The sequence below is a fragment of the Pecten maximus genome, unplaced genomic scaffold (genome assembly GCF_902652985.1).
Source record: "Pecten maximus unplaced genomic scaffold, xPecMax1.1, whole genome shotgun sequence".
Classification (NCBI taxonomy): domain Eukaryota; kingdom Metazoa; phylum Mollusca; class Bivalvia; order Pectinida; family Pectinidae; genus Pecten; species Pecten maximus.
In genome coordinates this window covers 1-20644 of record NW_022982046.1, presented here as the reverse complement: position 1 = coordinate 20644, position 20644 = coordinate 1, and the positions used below count along the sequence as shown (strand labels likewise).

At 37.9% G+C, this 20644-nt stretch overlaps 1 protein-coding gene across 1 annotated transcript; it reads left to right on the top strand.

Moving 5' to 3' along the window:
* Window positions 1-924: 924 nt before the first annotated feature.
* On the top strand, window positions 925-16284 carry LOC117320341 (krev interaction trapped protein 1-like; the record flags this gene model as incomplete). The annotated part of the gene is made up of 11 exons (XM_033874948.1): window positions 925-1007; window positions 1693-1854; window positions 2609-2762; window positions 4179-4286; window positions 10610-10714; window positions 10915-10981; window positions 12462-12613; window positions 12889-13058; window positions 14417-14567; window positions 15590-15682; window positions 16210-16284. Coding segments are annotated over exons 2-11 (1209 nt in total), but the record flags the coding sequence as incomplete, so codon positions are not given.
* Window positions 16285-20644: the final 4360 nt, after the last annotated feature.

Sequence of the window (20644 nt, the reverse complement as noted above, 5' to 3'; positions counted from 1 at the left end):
GTACTGAAGGGAATCTTTCTCAAACGTTTTTGCAAGTTCCCCTTGGTCTGTAGTTCTGCATATTGCATCTAATCTTGGGACCAATAGGAAAACAACATGGCCGACAGGCAGTCATCTTGGATTTTGACAATTGAAGTTTGTTATCGCTATTTATCAGAAATTGCTGAAGGGATCTTTCTGAAATTTCATTTGTAGGTTGCCCTCTGTGCCTTGTTATGCATATTGGATTTTGAGACCAGTCAGAAAAAAACCTGCCCGACAGGCAGCCATCTTGTATTTTGACAATTGAAGTTTGTTATCGCTATTTACAGAAGGTACTGAAGGGATCTTTCTCAAATTTCATATGTAGGTTCCCCTTGGTCCCAGGTATTGCATTTTGGGACCAATCCGTAAAACAACAGACAGCCATTATCGCTAAATCTTAAATTTTATATAGGTTCCCTTGTTTGAAAAGTACTAGCTATAGAGGGCTGTTTCTGAATTTACACAGATTAGTAGACTTGAGATGAAGGGAAAGTAGAGAAAAATCAATCTGACATGGAACCTATAAAGATCATTCAATGGTGGGCGCCAGATCCCTCTGGGATCTCTTGTTAAGTAAAGGTTGATTGAAATAAGAAATGTTTAACTTCTTTTAGAAGTAGGTTTGCAAACTTTTCAGATGGTTAAAACCATTATGTACATCGGAACCGTCTAAACCATTACATTCATCAGGACTGTGAAAACCATTATGTCCGGTTGGTTTTGACACATTTAAGTGGAAATGTTTAGTCATGTTGATATCAGTTTAATTTGTATTCTTGCTTTATTTCAAATATCTCCTTTACATCTGACTAACGCCTCCTACAGTACTTTCAGTACTTTGATTTTTATTAAATGTGATATCATAGCGGTTTTTGGCATTTTGTTTGTTGTCAGGTAAATAACTTTGTGAGAAACATATACTGGCCATCAACTCCTCCTGACTACGACTCGCGACGGAGTAGTGACACCAGCTCTATCGAGGGGTAGGTATCATTCATTGTTAAACTTGATCATTGATCTGTCAATATATTGATGATGTTGAACTTAATCTTTTCTCTGTCAATACATATTTTTGTGATGTTGAACTTTCGTCTGTCAATAAATATTTTTATGATATTTATGTGTTTTTAACTCCTCTGGTTTAAGGTTTAAGTCTTGTATATGCCACAATTTCTATCATCCGTACATAAAAGATGTTTGCCCTAAAAAGACATGTTATTATTCCAGGTTATAAGGTAATTTGACTTTATTTTGATGAAACATTCCTTGGTAAGGGGAGATAATCGATTAGAACCTCAAAATTGATAGGAAACATCTTTTGTATTAGTAATCATTTGCCCCTGGCAATTGGAGAAACAGTCATATTAATTAGAACTTAATTATGTATGAATCATCATTGTTTCATAACTACAGTAGCATTAGAATATTTTGTTATCACCACTTTTGATAACCAAGTTATGCAGGCCCCATGGACCAATTGTCTTAAGAGTTTTGTTTTAATACCTACAGAATTTCCTCTAGAAGATGTAACAAGTTTCTGATCATCATATAATAGAAAAATCACCTTGAAGTAATGCCATATAGTTATCATAAATGAACCAGTAGATGAAAAAGTGAGCACTGTATTAAAATTATACAATTTAAGTGATTTTATTTCAAATATTTAAGAGTCGGGATTGGGACATTTCTCAGTAGTATGGATGACCAGTACCAGCTACACAAGTACGCCTCGGAAGGCAACTGTGACCTCATGTTAGAGCTTATCAACCGAGGGTTCCCCGTCAACGACACCGACATCAAGTACTTCACACCATTGCACTATGCATCAGCGTAAGTCTCATATCGATTGTGTACCAATCGATTGTCAGTGATAAACACGTTTTTATTTTCATGTATGATATGTTTATCAAAATATGAACCTATTACACAGTACTATCACTATAACACGACCCAGAAACACCATCTCTAGTATAATTATCATAACCCCACTTTGTAAATGGGGGGAGGCGTGGTGATGGCCTTTGTCTGTTCATGCTACATCAAATTCCATCTGTGGAAAGCAAAGATATTTTATGACTCCTAAGAAATCTTTATATTCACACCATAACATCGTGCTATCAAATTTTACACACAGTTTTATTTTGCATTAGACAAAGTTAAAGGTTAAAGTTCAAAGGTTGCACTTGACCCTGGTCAAAATATAAAGCTTGTAAATCAGATACCTCATGAACTTCTAGACAGATTTATTTCATTTTCACACAATTACATCACTTCGTAAAGCTCAACACTTGATTTTGGTGATTCGAGATTTAAGGTCGAAGTTGAAAATTTACCACTGTGTATATAATATGATAAAAAGTGAACAATTTAATTTGTTGGATTTTGTCAATTTTACAAATTGTTTTCTTACTAATCATAAAATTTCACTGTTGCAACACACAAATCGTTTTAAATTCTGTTGCAGTTAGTTTGATGTTTTTCTAATTAAAGTAATAATAGTGCAGAACTTTTATAGATGTTGATTTATATTACATTCTGAAAAAATCTTGTTGCAAAACTATGAAATGCTAATGTTACATTGCAGACGTGGACATAAGGATGCTGTTCAGATGTTACTACGAGCCGGGGCAAATCCTAATGCTAGAACAGACAACAAGGCTACCGCATTACATCTAGCCACGATGTACGGAAATGTCCATGTGGCAGAGACATTACTACGCCATCCCGAGATCAACCTGGTTGGTTTTACTGTCACTTAGCTAAAGGGGAAGGCCAGAATCTAGATAATCCCTGGGTGTCCTAATAATTGAGAAAATGTTGCAAATTGTGTTAATTTTTGTAAATCAATTAGTTATTCTTTATTTATGCACATAACTTGTTTGTTGGGTAGGGGGGGGGGGGGGGGGGGGAGGGGGGATACGAGGTGGTTTTAAACATCCTATGCAGCAATGAATTTATGAATTTAGTGGCAGTATTTGATGTCTATTAAAGACTTATCTCCCTTTAGTCAAACTGACAGGAAACCAAATATTTCATCAGCACACATGTACCGATTGTTTGTTGATCAGGAAATCTTGTTCAGCTAGTGATTGCTGCTTAAAAATGTGATCAAAAGACAAACATAGCTTCTGCAGTTTAATTTGAACAAATTTTAAATGCTGAACATTGTGTGGTGAGAATGGGTAAACTACTTGGTGAGAATACAGATGTAAGGTGGGGTTGTCTGTACATCAGCTGTCTTCACAGACCTGATGGCAGATTTATTGTATTTACTATTATAGTTTTATATTTCTTGACAAAGACTCATTTTAAATGCCTTCAACACAAAGCTTTGATACAATGCAGAATTAATGGTTGCTGTACGTGTACTTATTTAGCGCACTCATATTTTAGTGCTCCGAGGGTATGTAGACTTATTAGTGCAGTCTTGAATTCGCGCAATTATCACAAGAATATTTTTAGATAAGCGGTAATACACTTTTTTTGAAACAAATGCATGCCATCCAAACTTTGAATTCCCTTCAGACTGACATATAACGCATAGAGAAACCATTGGAGCAATATCGGACTACATAGATCATGTGATCACTCCGTGTGTGGAAAATGTCCTGAGATCAGCTGTCACTGAATGCCGCTGTATATTTGATTTATATAAACCTCATCGTGTGAAAGATCATTTACCAATTTGTTGTGTATTCAGAAAGTACAGGTCGGAGAAATTTAAGCGCTGCTCTTGAATTAGCGTGATGAATTGAGAGCGAATATTAGAATACCTCTAAAATAAGTACACGTACAGTAACAGATCCAATTGGTACATATTAACATTTGGTCGGCCATGATGTCTATATTTGTCAGTTCCAAGTCAATAAGCAGGTTGTTAAGCGACTTTTGTCCATTTTAGGATACATGTACCATATTTTACCGGGTATAAGCTCAGGGTAGTTAACCTCAAAGTCTGGTCTTCAGACATCACACTCAATTCAGAGGTAATTTAACTTACCAACACAAATTGTATTCTTACTACACTTGAATTTGTCAGATATTCACAATGCAATATTATGACAAAAATTAGTAGAATTGTTGGTGGCAATAAAGCCATTATAATATAATAATATATATAAGGCATATAACTTTGATAAAATATGTGTTAACAGGATATCCAGGACAGACACGGTAAGACAGCTCTCAATTATAGTGAGGAGACACAGTACTGGGCCCAAAAACGCATCGGGGAGCTGATCAGGGCAGTGTCGAAATCAAATGTAAGTTTGTACTGGACACAGAAACACGAGGGGCTGATCAAATGTAAGTTTGTACCAGACACAGAAACACAAGGGGCTGATCAGGGCAGTGTCGAAATCAAATGTAAGTTTGTACTGGACACAGAAACACTAGGGGCTGATCAGGGCAGTGTCGAAATCAAATGTAAGTTTGTACTCGACACAGAAACACTAGGGGCTGATCAAGGCAGTGTCGAAATCAAATGTAAGTTTGAACTGGACACAGAAACAATAGGGCCTGATCAAGGCAGTGTCGAAATCAAATGTAAGTATGTACTGGACACAGAAACACTACGGGCTGATCAAGGCAGTGTCGAAATCAAATGTAAGTTTGTACTGGACCCAGAAACACTAGGGGCTGATCAGGGCAGTGTCAAAATCAAATGTAAGTTGTACTGGACACAGAAACACTAGGGGCTGATCAAGGCAGTGTCGAAATCAAATGTAAGTTTGTACTGGACACAGAAACACTAGGGGCTGATCAAGGCAGTGTCGAAATCAAATGTAAGTTTGTACTGGACACAGAAACACTAGGGGCTGATCAGGGCAGTGTCGAAATCAAATGTAAGTTTGTACTGGACACAGAAACACTAGGGGCTGATCAAGGCAGTGTCGAAATCAAATGTAAGTTTGTACTGGACACAGAAACACTAGGGGCTGATCAGGGCAGTGTCGAAATCAAATGTAAGTTTGTACTGGACACAGAAACACTAGGGGCTGATCAAGGCAGTGTCGAAATCAAATGTAAGTTTGTACTGGACACAGAAACACTAGGGGCTGATCAAGGCAGTGTCGAAATCAAATGTAAGTTTGTACTGGACACAGAAACACTAGGGGCTGATCAGGGCAGTGTCGAAATCAAATGTAAGTTTGTACTGGACACAGAAACACTAGGGGCTGATCAAGGCAGTGTCAAAATCAAATGTAAGTTTGTACTGGACACAGAAACACTAGGGGCTGATCAAGGCAGTGTCGAAATCAAATGTAAGTTTGTACTGGACACAGAAACACTAGGGGCTGATCAAGGCAGTGTCGAAATCAAATGTAAGTTTGTACTGGACACAGAAACACTAGGGGCTGATCAGGGCAGTGTCGAAATCAAATGTAAGTTTGTACTGGGACACAGAAACAATAGGGGCTGATCAGGGCAGTGTCGAAATCAAATGTAAGTTTGTACTGGACACAGAAACACTAGGGGCTGATCAGGGCAGTGTCGAAATCAAATGTAAGTTTGTACTGGACACAGAAACACTAGGGGCTGATCAAGGCGGTGTCGAAATCAAATGTAAGTTTGTACTGGACACAGAAACACTAGGGGCTGATCAGGGCAGTGTCGAAATCAAATGTAAGTTTGTACTGGACACAGAAACACTAGGGGCTGATCAAGGCGGTGTCGAAATCAAATGTAAGTTTGTACTGGACACAGAAACACTAGGGGCTGATCAGGGCAGTGTCGAAATCAAATGTAAGTTTGTACTGGACACAGAAACAATAGGGGCTGATCAGGGCAGTGTCGAAATCAAATGTAAGTTTGTACTGGACACAGAAACACTAGGGGCTGATCAGGGCAGTCTCGAAATCAAATGTAAGTTTTTACTGGACACAGAAACACTAGGGGCTGATCAGGGCAGTGTCGAAATCAAATGTAAGTTTTTACTGGACACAGAAACACTAGGGGCTGATCAGGGCAGTGTCAAAATCAAATATAAGTTTGTACTGGACACAGAAACACTAGGGGCTGATCAGGGCAGTGTCGAAATCAAATATAAGTTTGTACTGGACACAGAAACACTAGGGGCTGATCAGGGCAGTGTCGAAATCAAATGTAAGTTTGTACTGGACACAGAAACACTAGGGGGTGATCAGGGCAGTGTCGAAATCAAATGTAAGTTTTTACTGGACACAGAAACACTAGGGGGTGATCAGGGCAGTGTCGAAATCAAATGTAAGTTTGTACTGGACACAGAAACACTAGGGGCTGATCAAGGCGGTGTCGAAATCAAATGTAAGTTTTTACTGGACACAGAAACACTAGGGGCTGATCAGGGCAGTGTCGAAATCAAATGTAAGTTTGTACTGGACACAGAAACACTAGGGGGTGATCAGGGCAGTGTCGAAATCAAATGTAAGTTTGTACTGGACACAGAAACACTAGGGGCTGATCAAGGCGGTGTCGAAATCAAATGTAAGTTTTTACTGGACACAGAAACACTAGGGGCTGATCAGGGCAGTGTCGAAATCAAATGTAAGTTTGTACTGGACACAGAAACACTAGGGGCTGATCAGGGCAGTGTCGAAATCAAATGTAAGTTTGTACTGGACACAGAAACACTAGGGGGTGATCAGGGCAGTGTCGAAATCAAATGTAAGTTTGTACTGGACACAGAAACACTAGGGGCTGATCAGGGCAGTGTCGAAATCAAATGTAAGTTTGTACTGGACACAGAAACACTAGGGGCTGATCAGGGCAGTGTCGAAATCAAATGTAAGTTTGTACTGGACACAGAAACACTAGGGGGTGATCAAGGTAGTGTCGAAATCAAATGTAAGTTTGTACTGGACACAGAAACACTAGGGGCTGATCAAGGCGGTGTCGAAATCAAATGTAAGTTTGTACTGGACACAGAAACACTAGGGGCTGATCAAGGCAGTGTCGAAATCAAATGTAAGTTTGTACTGGACACAGAAACACTAGGGGCTGATCAGGGCAGTGTCGAAAAATCAAATGTAAGTTTGTACTGGACACAGAAAAAATAGGGGCTGATCAGGGCAGTGTCGAAATCAAATGTAAGTTTGTACTGGACACAGAAACACTAGGGGGTGATCAAGGTAGTGTCGAAATCAAATGTAAGTTTGTACTGGACACAGAAACACTAGGGGCTGATCAAGGCAGTGTCGAAATCAAATGTAAGTTTTTACTGGACACAGAAACACTAGGGGCTGATCAGGGCAGTGTCGAAATCAAATGTAAGTTTGTACTGGACACAGAAACACTAGGGGCTGATCAGGGCAGTGTCAAAATCAAATGTAAGTTTGTACTGGACACAGAAACACTAGGGGCTGATCAAGGCAGTGTCGAAATCAAATGTAAGTTTGTACTGGACACAGAAACTCTACGGGCTGATCAAGGCGGTGTCGAAATCAAATGTAAGTTTGTACTCGACACAGAAACACTAGGGGCTGATCAGGGCAGTGTCGAAATCAAATGTAAGTTTGTACTGGACACAGAAACACTAGGGGGTGATCAGGGCAGTGTCGAAATCAAATGTAAGTTTGTACTGGACACAGAAGCACTAGGGGCTGATCAAGGCGGTGTCGAAATTAAATGTAAGTTTGTACTGGACACAGAAACACTAGGGGGTGATCAGGGCAGTGTCGAAATCAAATGTAAGTTTGTACTGGACACAGAAGCACTAGGGGCTGATCAAGGCAGTGTCGAAATCAAATGTAAGTTTGTACTGGACACAGAAACACTAGGGCCTGATCAGGGCAGTGTCGAAATCAAATGTAAGTTTGTACTGGACACAGAAACACTAGGGGGTGATCAGGGCAGTGTCGAAATCAAATGTAAGTTTGTACTGGACACAGAAACACTAGGGGGTGATCAGGGCAGTGTCGAAATCAAATGTAAGTTTGTACTGGACACAGAAACAATAGGGGGTGATCAAGGCAGTGTCGAAATCAAATGTAAGTTTGTACTGGACACAGAAACACTAGGGGCTGATCAGGGCAGTGTCGAAATCAAATGTAAGTTTGTACTCGACACAGAAACACTAGGGGGTGATCAAGGTAGTGTCGAAATCAAATGTAAGTTTGTACTGGACACAGAAACACTAGGGGCTGATCAAGGCGGTGTCGAAATCAAATGTAAGTTTGTACTGGACACAGAAACACTAGGGGCTGATCAAGGCAGTGTCGAAATCAAATGTAAGTTTTTACTGGACACAGAAACACTAGGGGCTGATCAGGGCAGTGTCGAAATCAAATGTAAGTTTGTACTGGACACAGAAACACTAGGGGCTGATCAGGGCAGTGTCGAAATCAAATGTAAGTTTGTACTGGACACAGAAACACTAGGGGCTGATCAGGGCAGTGTCGAAATCAAATGTAAGTTTGTACTGGACACAGAAACACTAGGGGGTGATCAAGGTAGTGTCGAAATCAAATGTAAGTTTGTACTGGACACAGAAACACTAGGGGCTGATCAAGGCAGTGTCGAAATCAAATGTAAGTTTGTACTGGACACAGAAACACTAGGGGCTGATCAGGGCAGTGTCGAAATCAAATGTAAGTTTGTACTGGACACAGAAACACTAGGGGGTGATCAGGGCAGTGTCGAAATCAAATGTAAGTTTTTACTGGACACAGAAACACTAGGGGCTGATCAAGGCAGTGTCGAAATCAAATGTAAGTTTTTACTGGACACAGAAACACTAGGGGCTGATCAGGGCAATGTCGAAATCAAATGTAAGTTTGTACTGGACACAGAAACACTAGGGGCTGATCAGGGCAGTGTCAAAATCAAATATAAGTTTGTACTGGACACAGAAACACTAGGGGCTGATCAAGGCAGTGTCGAAATCAAATGTAAGTTTGTACTGGACACAGAAACACTACGGGCTGATCAAGGCGGTGTCGAAATCAAATGTAAGTTTGTACTCGACACAGAAACACTAGGGGCTGATCAGGGCAGTGTCGAAATCAAATGTAAGTTTGTACTGTACACAGAAACAGTAGGGGGTGATCAGGGCAGTGTCGAAATCAAATGTAAGTTTGTACTGGACACAGAAACACTAGGGGGTGATCAGGGCAGTGTCGAAATCAAATGTAAGTTTGTACTGGACACAGAAACATTAGGGGGCTGACCAGGGCAGTGTCGAAATCAAATGTAAGTTTGTACTGGACACAGAAACAGTAGGGGGTGATCAGGGCAGTGTCGAAATCAAATGTAAGTTTGTACTGGACACAGAAACACGAGGGGCTGATCAAATGTAAGTTTGTACCAGACACAGAAACACAAGGGGCTGATCAGGGCCGTGTCAAAATCAAATGTAAGTTTGTACTGGACACAGAAACACTAGGGGGTGATCAGGGCAGTGTCGAAATCAAATGTAAGTTTGTACTGGACACAGAAACACTAGGGGGTGATCAGGGCAGTGTCGAAATCAAATATAAGTTTGTACTCGACACAGAAACACTAGGGGGCTGACCAGGGCCATGTCGAAATCAAATGTAAGTTTGTACTCGACACAGAAACACTAGGGGCTGATCAAGGCGGTGGCGAAATTAAATGTAAGTTTGTACTGGACACAGAAACACTAGGGGCTGATCAAAGCCTTGTCGAAATCAAATGTAAGTTTGTACTCGACACAGAAACACTAGGGGCTGATCAAGGCAGTGTCGAAATCAAATGTAAGTTTGTACTCGACACAGAAACACTAGGGGGCTGACCAGGGCCATGTCAAAATAAAATGTAAGTTTGTACCAGACACAGAAACACAAGGGGCTGATCAGGGCCGTGTCAAAATCAAATGTAAGTTTGTATTAGACAAAGTATCTAAAACATTAAATCTGTATTGGAAGGAACACAGAGTTGATACATACTTATAATTACTCATATAACAGGAGAGGCCTTTGGTCAGCCGATTTGTTATCTGACGTTATTCTACGAACTCTCATTTCCTTTGATGCTCGTTCAGCCCCAAAATCAGGGTGGAAGGAAAGATTCAATAACTTGATGACAACCATGTGTACTTACAGCTTAGGTATTATATATTCAATTTAAATGCTTCAGTCACTAATCTACATCAAATTAATGCTTATTTGCTACGAAACAGTCTCCTGCATCATTTTGTCAATACTTTGACCTAGTTTTAAAAATGGCATTATTGGTTGTTAAAAAATATCAAAGTGTGTATCAAACAGAACAAATATATTGTATTTAAAGAATCTTCAAATATACTAGGCAGTCAATGTCAGTCTGATATTTAATGTGCAATTAAAATGTTAATATTATCAAAATTCAAAACTTAACCTCTAACATTGTTGGAAGTTACACAGCACTTGTCCATGGTTTCTCGCTGTGGTGAACCTCTAACATTATTGGAGGTTACATGGCGCCTGTGATAAGTTTTTTGCCGTGTTGAATCTCTAACATTGTTGAAGTAAGTAATAATGTGTGTCCATGTGTACTCCTACCAGGATGCAGTAAACCAAATTGAGAATCAGTCGAATTGTGAGCCTTTCTTTGTCTTGTTTGCATTTGGTGAATATTGTGGACAAACAATGGGATGATTTTTTTTCAGACACAGGAAATTGAGATCTGCCTCACGGACAAAGCAGTGAAGAAGCTTAAACTAGTCAATGGAACAAATACCACTGTGAAGCAGCTGAATCTACAACTGTTCAGGGTAAGTCTTGGTTAATCGGAAATCTGGTATAAACTCTAATCATACATTATATAGCTACCTGCCATTGTTACATACGAAGGTAAACAAAATTCAGAACTTTGTTGACATGAATCTGTGTATACTTTTCATATGTACCTTTGTTAACTCTAGTTTAAGATATGTTTATATGATTTTGTAACTGATGCCATTTTTCCCCACAGGAGTATAACATGTCTGATGAGGTGTTCTCGGAGATCTTCACGATTTGGATTTGTTCAAAAAGTCTAGGTAACAATATTTTACCTGTCCATTTTGTCTTTATAAAAAAATCATTGTCCAATTGATATTGTAAATCACTTAAATTTCGCGAATACTCAATTTTGAAAGCTTCGTTATCTCTTCGGACATATTTGCGAATACGTGATTTTGCAAATGTTGGTCTAGAACTAATTTTAAATTGCCAATGAACTAATAGAGCAATGGACTTTGCAAGACTCCTATGTCGATAACTAATAGCTTGATCACAATCCCTAGGTGTTATTTTCGTACAAATAATCGCGAATAATTTAAATTCGTGATTGACTCTCCTCGTATATTAATGCAAAATAAAAGTGACTTACAGTATTCAAGCATCCCTTTCAATCCCTTTCATCTGTGGTCTGTCTGACACAGACTCCATCGTCAATCCTCAAATGACCCTTGTTGTCAGGTGTTTCACAAGACGTATTTTGAGAATCTCTCTCAAATTCCATATGTAGGATCCCTTTGTTCCGTAGTTGGGCGTGCTCCATTTTCAGACTTACCAAACAAACAAAATGCAACTGATGGCCATCTTGGATTTTGGTAGTCAAAGCTTGAGAAGTTTCTGCATACAAAGATTGAAAAAACATGATTGCCAACAGATTTTGAGAGCTGTATTTGATTGATCACAGAAAGTGCTAATTAGAAGGGACTCTCAGGTTACATACGCTGGTCCCTAGTTTATACTTTTTTTTCACAGTAGGTAAATGGCAACTTGATCACATTGTAAGGATAATTTTATAGCAGTAGGAATGTTTTTGAGCATTTAACTACAATTTGTTTTCAATTCAAATGATAATCAGTACAGGAGATGATTAAGAAGAAAGAAGTTAAAAAATCTAAAATTTATAAAGAATAAAATAAGATCATATGATGTTATGGACACCAAGGCTTGGATCTCTCATATGACATTATGTGATGTTAAAAGTTTATGTGTAACATGATTACACATATGATTAATCAAATTTAAATCAATGCCTCCGCTAGGGATCACACTCAGGTCATCTGGCTTGCTAGTCTTATGCTCAACCGATCGAGTTAAAGAGAAGATCTCTCTAGCCGAGCGTTATATTGCAGCTAGTATTTTACCAGGGTTACATACTCCCCCTCCAGGAAAGAACTCGTCCTCGAGTTTACAGGGGTAACAGCGATGTTTTCGCAAGCAGCGATGAGTATTATTCCCGAGTCCCTACATGGGTGCCAATGTAACAGAGCTCATGATTAATCAAATTTAAATCACTGCCTCCGCTAGGGATCAAACCTGGGACCTCTTGCTTACTAGTCTTACTCTCAAGTGATCGAGCTAAAAAGATCTCCCAAGCCGAGCGGTATATTGGGGCTTGTATTTACCAGGGTTACATATATATAATGTGGATGTCTGTGAAACTAGTTATCCTTAAACAACATTTCTGGAATATATTGTGGTCTAAACACGTGGTATGGAGTTTTTATTGTGAGTTTTTTGTAGAGCTTCAACTGAGACAAGACCACTGTCCAATAATTGAGCTTCAAGTCTGGAATAGGAATGTGAAAATGCTGACTGATGCTAATCCTGGTAATGAGGTGCCAGAATTCAGGTGGAGGAGGAACGCAAAGATTGGGCTCAAAGAGGAAAAAGGGGTATTGAAGTTATGAAAAAAGATCGATATTTGAAATGAAAATGTTACAAATGCTGACTTCCAACTTGGTTAGACAGAATGCTTATCTAGGGTTATTCTGAACATTTTGTGAAGCCAGTATACATACATTTGGTGTTTTATCAGACATTTGGATGAAGTGTTTAGAAAATTGTTTAAAGCAATGTCAGTAATAATGGTTCCTGTAAAAATTTCAAATTACATTAAGATACGCGAGATTTGTATAACATCTTCCTTCATCAAGGACATTTGTTGTAGGTGAATCACCCACAGGCTGTACACATCTTGTTTCACGAGGCCTACAATAACTACATCCAGGCTCTGTATCCCTGTAAGGACCAGGATGTTCTCACCTTCGCCTCCATTCTCATCTATAAGGAACAAAAAGGAGAGTTTGACTCGGCATCAGCGAAGAGTCATGTCACCAGGTATGTTTGACTTGGCATCAGTAAGTACACTTTGAAATAGAAAAAAAATGTTGTTAAGCAAAAGTAATTGAGCACTGGTGGTAAATTAAGACAAGCTATGGAGAAATATTCAAATATTGTTTCAATAGTGTTGTATATATGCCATAGTTCGTAGCCATCTTGTAGGTATTGATTTATTTTAAGTTTTACTAAACATAAGGTACAGAGGAGACCTTTTCTTGGTTCATATAGTTTGTCATCAGGAACAATTGGATCCATGCATTCATGATGGCTAATTTAATTAAAAAAATATTAATTTTACTTTTCCTGAATGAAGAGTTTTAAATTAACAGGACCAAGACCTCATCTAGTGAGTAATGCATTGTTTATAGTTTTATGGGTCTTTAGGTCCACGCGCTCTTTAATGGCCACAAATACATGTATAGCAAACTTAATGGCCACAAATACATGTATAGCTATTAAACTTAATGGCCACAAATACATGTATAGCAAACTTATTGGCCACAAATATATGTATAGCTAACTTATTGGCCACAAATATATGTATAGCTAACTTATTGGCCACAAATACATGTATAGTATAGCTAACTTATTGGCCACAAATTCATGTATAGTATAGCTAACTTATTGGCCACAAATACATGTATAGTATAGCTAACTTATTGGCCACAAATACATGTATAGTATAGCTAACTTATTGGCCACAAATACATGTATAGTATAGCTAACTTATTGGCCACAAATACATGTATAGCTAATTTAATGGCCATAGATACATGTATAGCAAACTTAATGGTCACAAATACATGTATAGCTAACTTATTGGCCACAAATACATGTATAGCAAACTTAATGGCCACAAATACATGTATAGCAAACTTAATGGTCACAAATACATGTAAAGCTAACTTATTGGCCACAAATACATGTATAGCTAACTTAATGGTCACAAATACATGTATAGCTAACTTAATGGCCACAAATACATGTATAGCTAATTCAATGGCCACAAATACATGTATAGCAAACTTAATGGCCACAAATACATGTATAGCAAACTTAATGGCCACAAATACATGTGTAGCAAACTTAATGGCCTCAAATACATGTACAGCAAATTTAACGGTGGCATATACATGTATACAAATGTAGGAAATTTAATGGTCGCAAATAAATTTATAGCGAATTTAAATATAAAGCAAACTACCAAGAGCCGTATTAAGACAGGACTTTCATTGTTTATGGTCTACTGATGGTCCTAACTGAAAGGACTCGTCCCCATATACTTACCCTAAAGCAGACATTTCCAGCTCGTGCAGTGAATTCATTAGGTAATTATTACATTTTGATACCCATAGTAAAAACCTACAGAAGTTAGTACCAGGACCAATGCTGAAGGCGAAGAGTAGTAACTGGGCCTCACGAATACTACACCATTACAAAGACTTCTGTCCTCACCTGGCAGACACGCTGGAGGTCCGGCATGGAACGCAAGAACAGCGAGATCAGGCATGTACAAATTTTTTATCTCACCTGGCCCAAAGGACACAAATACATGTATTTAACCAATCAACATTTATAACCAATGTCTGTCAATCTGTTACCAGAGTCTATAAAAATGGTAGTTGCTACTCCTGCTTAGCGCTCAGCATATTTGGAGTGGGACGACTGGTTCGCTCGTTGTCAGTATAATGTGACCGGGTGGGGTGTCCTGCTGGGTGTCTACGGCAGTATGATTCAGTGAGGTAGCACTATAAATCGTCAAAAGTTCCGGCCTATCACAAGGAGACTTAACACGAACATACCACAGCCTCCCAAAACACACATACGCACTCACCACACGCATGCATGTCGCATGCACGAGAGGCCGTCCTTAAATGACCTTAGCTGTTAATAGGACGTTAAACAAAATAAACCAAACCAAACTGTCAATCTGTAATCTGTAGTCTTCTTCTTCTGAACCCGAAGGACCAAGGTGACCTGATGCCCTATCATGTCGTCCATCGCCTTGTCAATCTGTAGTCTGTCATTCAGCCTTGTGACTTCTTGACCAATGTCTGTCAGTCTGTAATCTGAAGTTTTCTTCTTCTGAACCAATGGGTGGAACTTAATTTGACTAGAAGCATCCTTAGGTAGTGGAGATTTAAAATTGTAAAAATGGTGGGGCGGACCACCAGGGGACTGAGGGGCAGGGCTACATTCAGTAATTTCCAAATTGCCTCTCTCGATACAAATGCATTTTTTTCAGCGGTAAGGAAAGAATCATAATTTATAAGTTAATTGATAACATCATTGTGCCTAAAGTTTTATTTAAAGTTTGAGAATATTTATTTAATACTAAAGCAAAATTTTGTCTGTAGATAATATTTTGCAATTAGATTGTATTGTGCCTGTGGTCTTCAAAACAGAAGCATTTGTCCTCATGCCTGTTATGAATAATTTTGCCTACATTGTTAGATTTTTAGTGAACACTTCTTCAGATGTATAGGGGTAATTTTCAGCATTGATGTGATTCTGATGTATATTTTCAGGCACTGAAGCGTCAGTTTTTGGATTACTGTAGGCACCTCACAGTTTATGGATCTGCATTCTTCAGAGGAATGCTCCTCGCTAGTCAAGGAAAGGTAGGCTGACATTGTCTTGTTGGTAGAAGCTTAAATACCAGTTATCTACTAACAGTATTTTGACCAGTAGGCCGCTAGATTTTATAAAATTTCTCTTTGTAGTGTAGCTTACCTGGTCCATACAAATGCCATAGTGCAACATCCTTCATCTGTTGAGTTTCATTCGTCGTGTGCCATCATCTGTAATTTTTAATTAATTTGTACACTTTTACCAGTGGGATTGAAATCTACCAGGAATGATCTTAACATGGTTTTGATCAAGTCTTGTGAATTGCTTTGAGTTCCAAGATGGTATATCATCTAGAAAAAACTGTTTTACAGCTATTTTGAAGTTCTAACTGTGCTATTTCAACACAGTAGTTAGTAAAAGCAGGGATATTACTATCTAGAAATGGAAAATTGACATTTGTGAAATTGAAATAATCATGCTTTTCATACAACCTTAATTTTAAAAAACCTGCATGAATTATTATCGATTATTAGTGAATTATTAGAGTTTCCAACACTTTCGTATTTTTATATTATAGGGAAGTCAAAACCAAACTGCCTGTCATATTGGTGTCAATGATGTTGGTATACATATTATCAACTCACAGACAGGGGTAAGTTAAAACTTATCAACATTGTAACAACTCACAGGTAGATTTGCTACTCCAAATACTAGAAAACTTCCTTGTGATATTTTCCATTCAAATTTTCAGATTGTCTCTGTAACCGAGATTCGAGATTCAAATGTTACATATGGTAATTTTATCATCCTTGTACCTAACACTGGGAGACACGAATGTACTAGTTTTTTCATATTTTCTACTAATTCTGAAATTTTCACCAATTTTACCAAAAAAGATCTAATTTAACCCAACCCAGTCCATTTTTTCAGCATCGTATCTAATTATGAATTTTCATGGCTAATTTTCGACGGTCAAAGCTAGTTCTGTGAATCATATCCAATTTAACATGACCACCGTCTAATTCTATCGAGCTATCTAGAAATCATGAACTTTACACTATTTATTTCATGACTATCTAAAAGTTTCCCCGACAGTCTAGAAATGTCCGACAGGGTCTATTTTGTTCTCCACTGACGCTAATTCTGCTCCTCGAATCTAGTATTGACGGAGCAATCCAGTTTTCGTGAAAATCGCCTAATATTAAACGTCATGACGAATATTGCGAGATTCGCCTCGGGCGGTTCTGTCGCGCGGCAATACCAGCACTGCCAGCCGTAGACTACTTTACCTGGACAGCAGCCATCCGTGACCATCGAGTCCCGCGGCTAGCCTCGACTTGGGAGCGCTCAGCCGTGAAGCGGTCCTACCATAATCACCTATACGGTGTCGGTACCAACTCGAATTAAGTGTTCAAGCTATAAATATGCGATACATACACGATAAGATACATACATTATGTATATCACATGATGTATATCTATATTTCTGATATCACATACGATACATTCACTTTTTTTGCAGATTGTTCCAGTTAAATTTTCATTAAATGTGCTGCATGTACATCAATATCATAAGACACCTGAAAAAATAAAAGTATTACATTCACAATACGACTATTACATATTTATTGTTATTCAATTGAGGCAAATTTTGTATCAATAAACGATTAAGTTGCGTACTTACCGTACGTTTAAATCTGTTTTTACCCCAGAATCATATATATATACTGTTGTAAATTTTAAAGCATAGGCAAACGTTAGCCAAGTCCGTTGTGGTAATTTGAAATTAGAAAAATAGAGACAGGCCGGTATTCTCGTCCCTCCCTTAGCATTACATGAGAGGAAATGTATTTTATGTCAGTCAGGATTAGTAGAAGACCGAGCGCCATTTTTTAATTGACTGTGAGTTTTATTCAGATATTAGGGCGAATTTTATTTAGTGAAGCAAGCAATTATTGTCCAAACTTTTTAGAATTAAACCATATGAACAATTTCATTATCTTATGACAAGTGATGATCTTCAGCCTATTTTAGCTTCTTCACTCTATCTGATGTATCGCAGAGAAGAGGCAGAAGATCCTGTTTTAAACCTATATTTAACAGAACTTTTTACTATATTGGTGTCTCATAAGTCTGGATGTGAATATAATTTTAATGCAACTTGTAAAGTTTTTATGACTCTACTGTATTTTATATATCTGTAATATTGACACGTGACACGTTAATAAAATATTTTGTATTGTATTGTATTAATAAAAGAAAGAATATTGTATCGAAAACCTCTTGTCATCCACTTCACAAGGACACCTGGACAGTTGTTGATTACAAGGCCTGGGGCATTTCTAAATTGAACCTGCTGGTTGGCTTCCTACCTTAGGCGAGAGCACAGGTAAATCCCCCGCCCCCTTTTGGGATGAACTATAAGCTGGTTCTGTATTTAACATGACAAGTATATTAGTCCTACAATATAAGAACTTCGAAGGTACAAAACGTTATCTTTTACGTTTATTGTCGGGTATCAACATTTTTGTTATTTGCCGAACCTCTAAGTACATCTTCTTTGGAACAGATGCCTGCATCAGAGACCTATATATCCACTATATACGTCCCTTGTTAAATATAGAGGAATATTGTAATTAGCAATGGGTTACACTATCCGAGCTCTAATATATACAAGCTTACTAATAAGAAAATTTGAAACTGTATGTATCACATCGATGAGATTAGAGACTTGTGATATACAAGTCTCTGATGAGATATAGAAAAACAACTAAACTATAAATCCTATATAGTGTCTCCGATATTCTATAGAGTGTTTCTTACTGAATATTGAACTGTTTTTTATTATCCATACATTTATAAATGACGCCGAGGGTATAATATGTATGCATTTCATGTAACATGTTGAAACCGACTTCTCTGTGCATATTTTGTTGTGTATAGTGTGACCAGTATAGTCATTATGAATCAAACATGAAATAGAAGATTTGTAAAAAAAAAAAAAAAAAGATGTGTTGAACTATCATGTCTTACGTTTGACATAAAGAAAACAACTGGTTATATAATAAAATCTTTCAATTCATTCAATTCATTTATTACTTTAAACCTTACGGTTTATCAGTAGTATTATCAGCAAAGCGTCGTCGTTCCAAGCCGATGTTTTTAATTCAATGTGTGAAACACCTGATAATAATAATATGTTTATAATATGTACTTATGGGCCGTATGGCCTAAAGTCAATAAAGAATTTGAAATTTGATAAAACGTTTCGTGTTATTAAAGATATTCTTTCCTTATATATGATCAGTGATAATCCTATATAGCTTTATGGATTCGTACGTGCTAACTTCGGAATAACATATATTGATATCAGAGAATTTGAAATTGTGTTTTACAGCACGTTCTAGATATCGCCTGAATTAGCTGTTTTTGTTTTCACTCTTATCAGTTTCTATGTTTGCAATATGACTACACTATTGTATACTCCACACACCACTCATTCATTCGATATTACCGGCTCAGGAAATGTCATAACATCTGTATCGTCATTACATTGTATATTGATGCTGTCTATCTTTCGTTAAATTGCATTTTAAAAATAGTGAAGATAAAGAATTGTATTCTGTCCATTTTCAGCATGCTTATAAGTCGTAAGGATTGAATTGAATAAACATTTTAAACAAAAAAAGACCGGTCTATAATCCTTTAATTGATTCGATCGCTGTCATAGAAAACCAAGGTACCGTTACAAAAAACTAAATTGTACGGGTTAATGCCGGGGGCTAAGATCTCGCAGCGGTTGCTATGACTACTCTGTGTGTCAAGCGACCGCGATCTACTACCTGTTCACCTGTCGACACGGGTGACCAACTCAGACTTTTTATCTATGTGATGAGAAAAACGTCCGGATTACTGCTGGAATTTTACTTAACTAACATTTCGTTTCCGATATGGAGCTCCGGATTCGGAATCAGAACTTCCGGACTTGTGAGTACAAATATAACGTTACGGAAATTCGTTCCCCGACATTTCCGTCGGGATTGTGAGTTTTACGGACTATCGGCGTCCAGATTTAGCGGTCAGCTGTATTGGTATATATAACAGAAATACAAACACAAAGTGGAGTACGGGTTAGATATATACATATTATGTACAATTTGGATCTCATGGGATTCGAAAATAACCTACACATATTGATACATATGATCCCCCCCCCCCCCCCCCCCTACACAGAACAATAGAATATTTTCACTAAATACATATACACATACAAAACATGTACATGCACAATATATTGATATTATCAAAACACGTTCATCTTTATAATACCGTCAGATATGTCATATGTCTCCGATACCGTGAATCAAACGTTTGTATTCAAACTTGTATGTACAGTGGACCCTCGATAATCCGAACACCTTCGTTCCCAGTCCAAACCGTCCGGATTACGGAGTTTTCCGGACTGCCGAATTTCGTCTACCAGGTCAAAAAAATTGTCGTGTAAGAGTTATCTCCCTTGATTACATACAATCCGGGACGTTTCATAAACACATCTAATTGTCAGACTTTTTAACAATAAATATACTTATGTTTCTGATATGATTTTTGATTTCTATCAATGGCCGACAAGAGCCTGGCAAAATGAAATGAAAAACTGTAACACTTTTTTTCATGGTACATTTTTTCACATCTTTTTGTCCATTGTATGGTACAGAAAGATGTGAAAGCGGAGTGAAATGAGTCAGTCGCTTTTGTATCTTTTTGTACCAAAAAGCGGCCGGAAAACAGCCATGGTACAGAAACATATGAAAAGGCCCGTCATAAGGGTTACTGAGTTGAAAATGATCCCAGATAAAACTGTCATCACATAGCCTGCCAATGTATCAGATGTCTGGCTACTGGATGACCAATCGTCATGTAATTGATTTTGGCCTGCAAAATGGTCAGTTGTCTATTTTAACTTTTAAATTTCTTTTCATTTTAAAATAAGTCTTAATAATTTTCCAGTGACG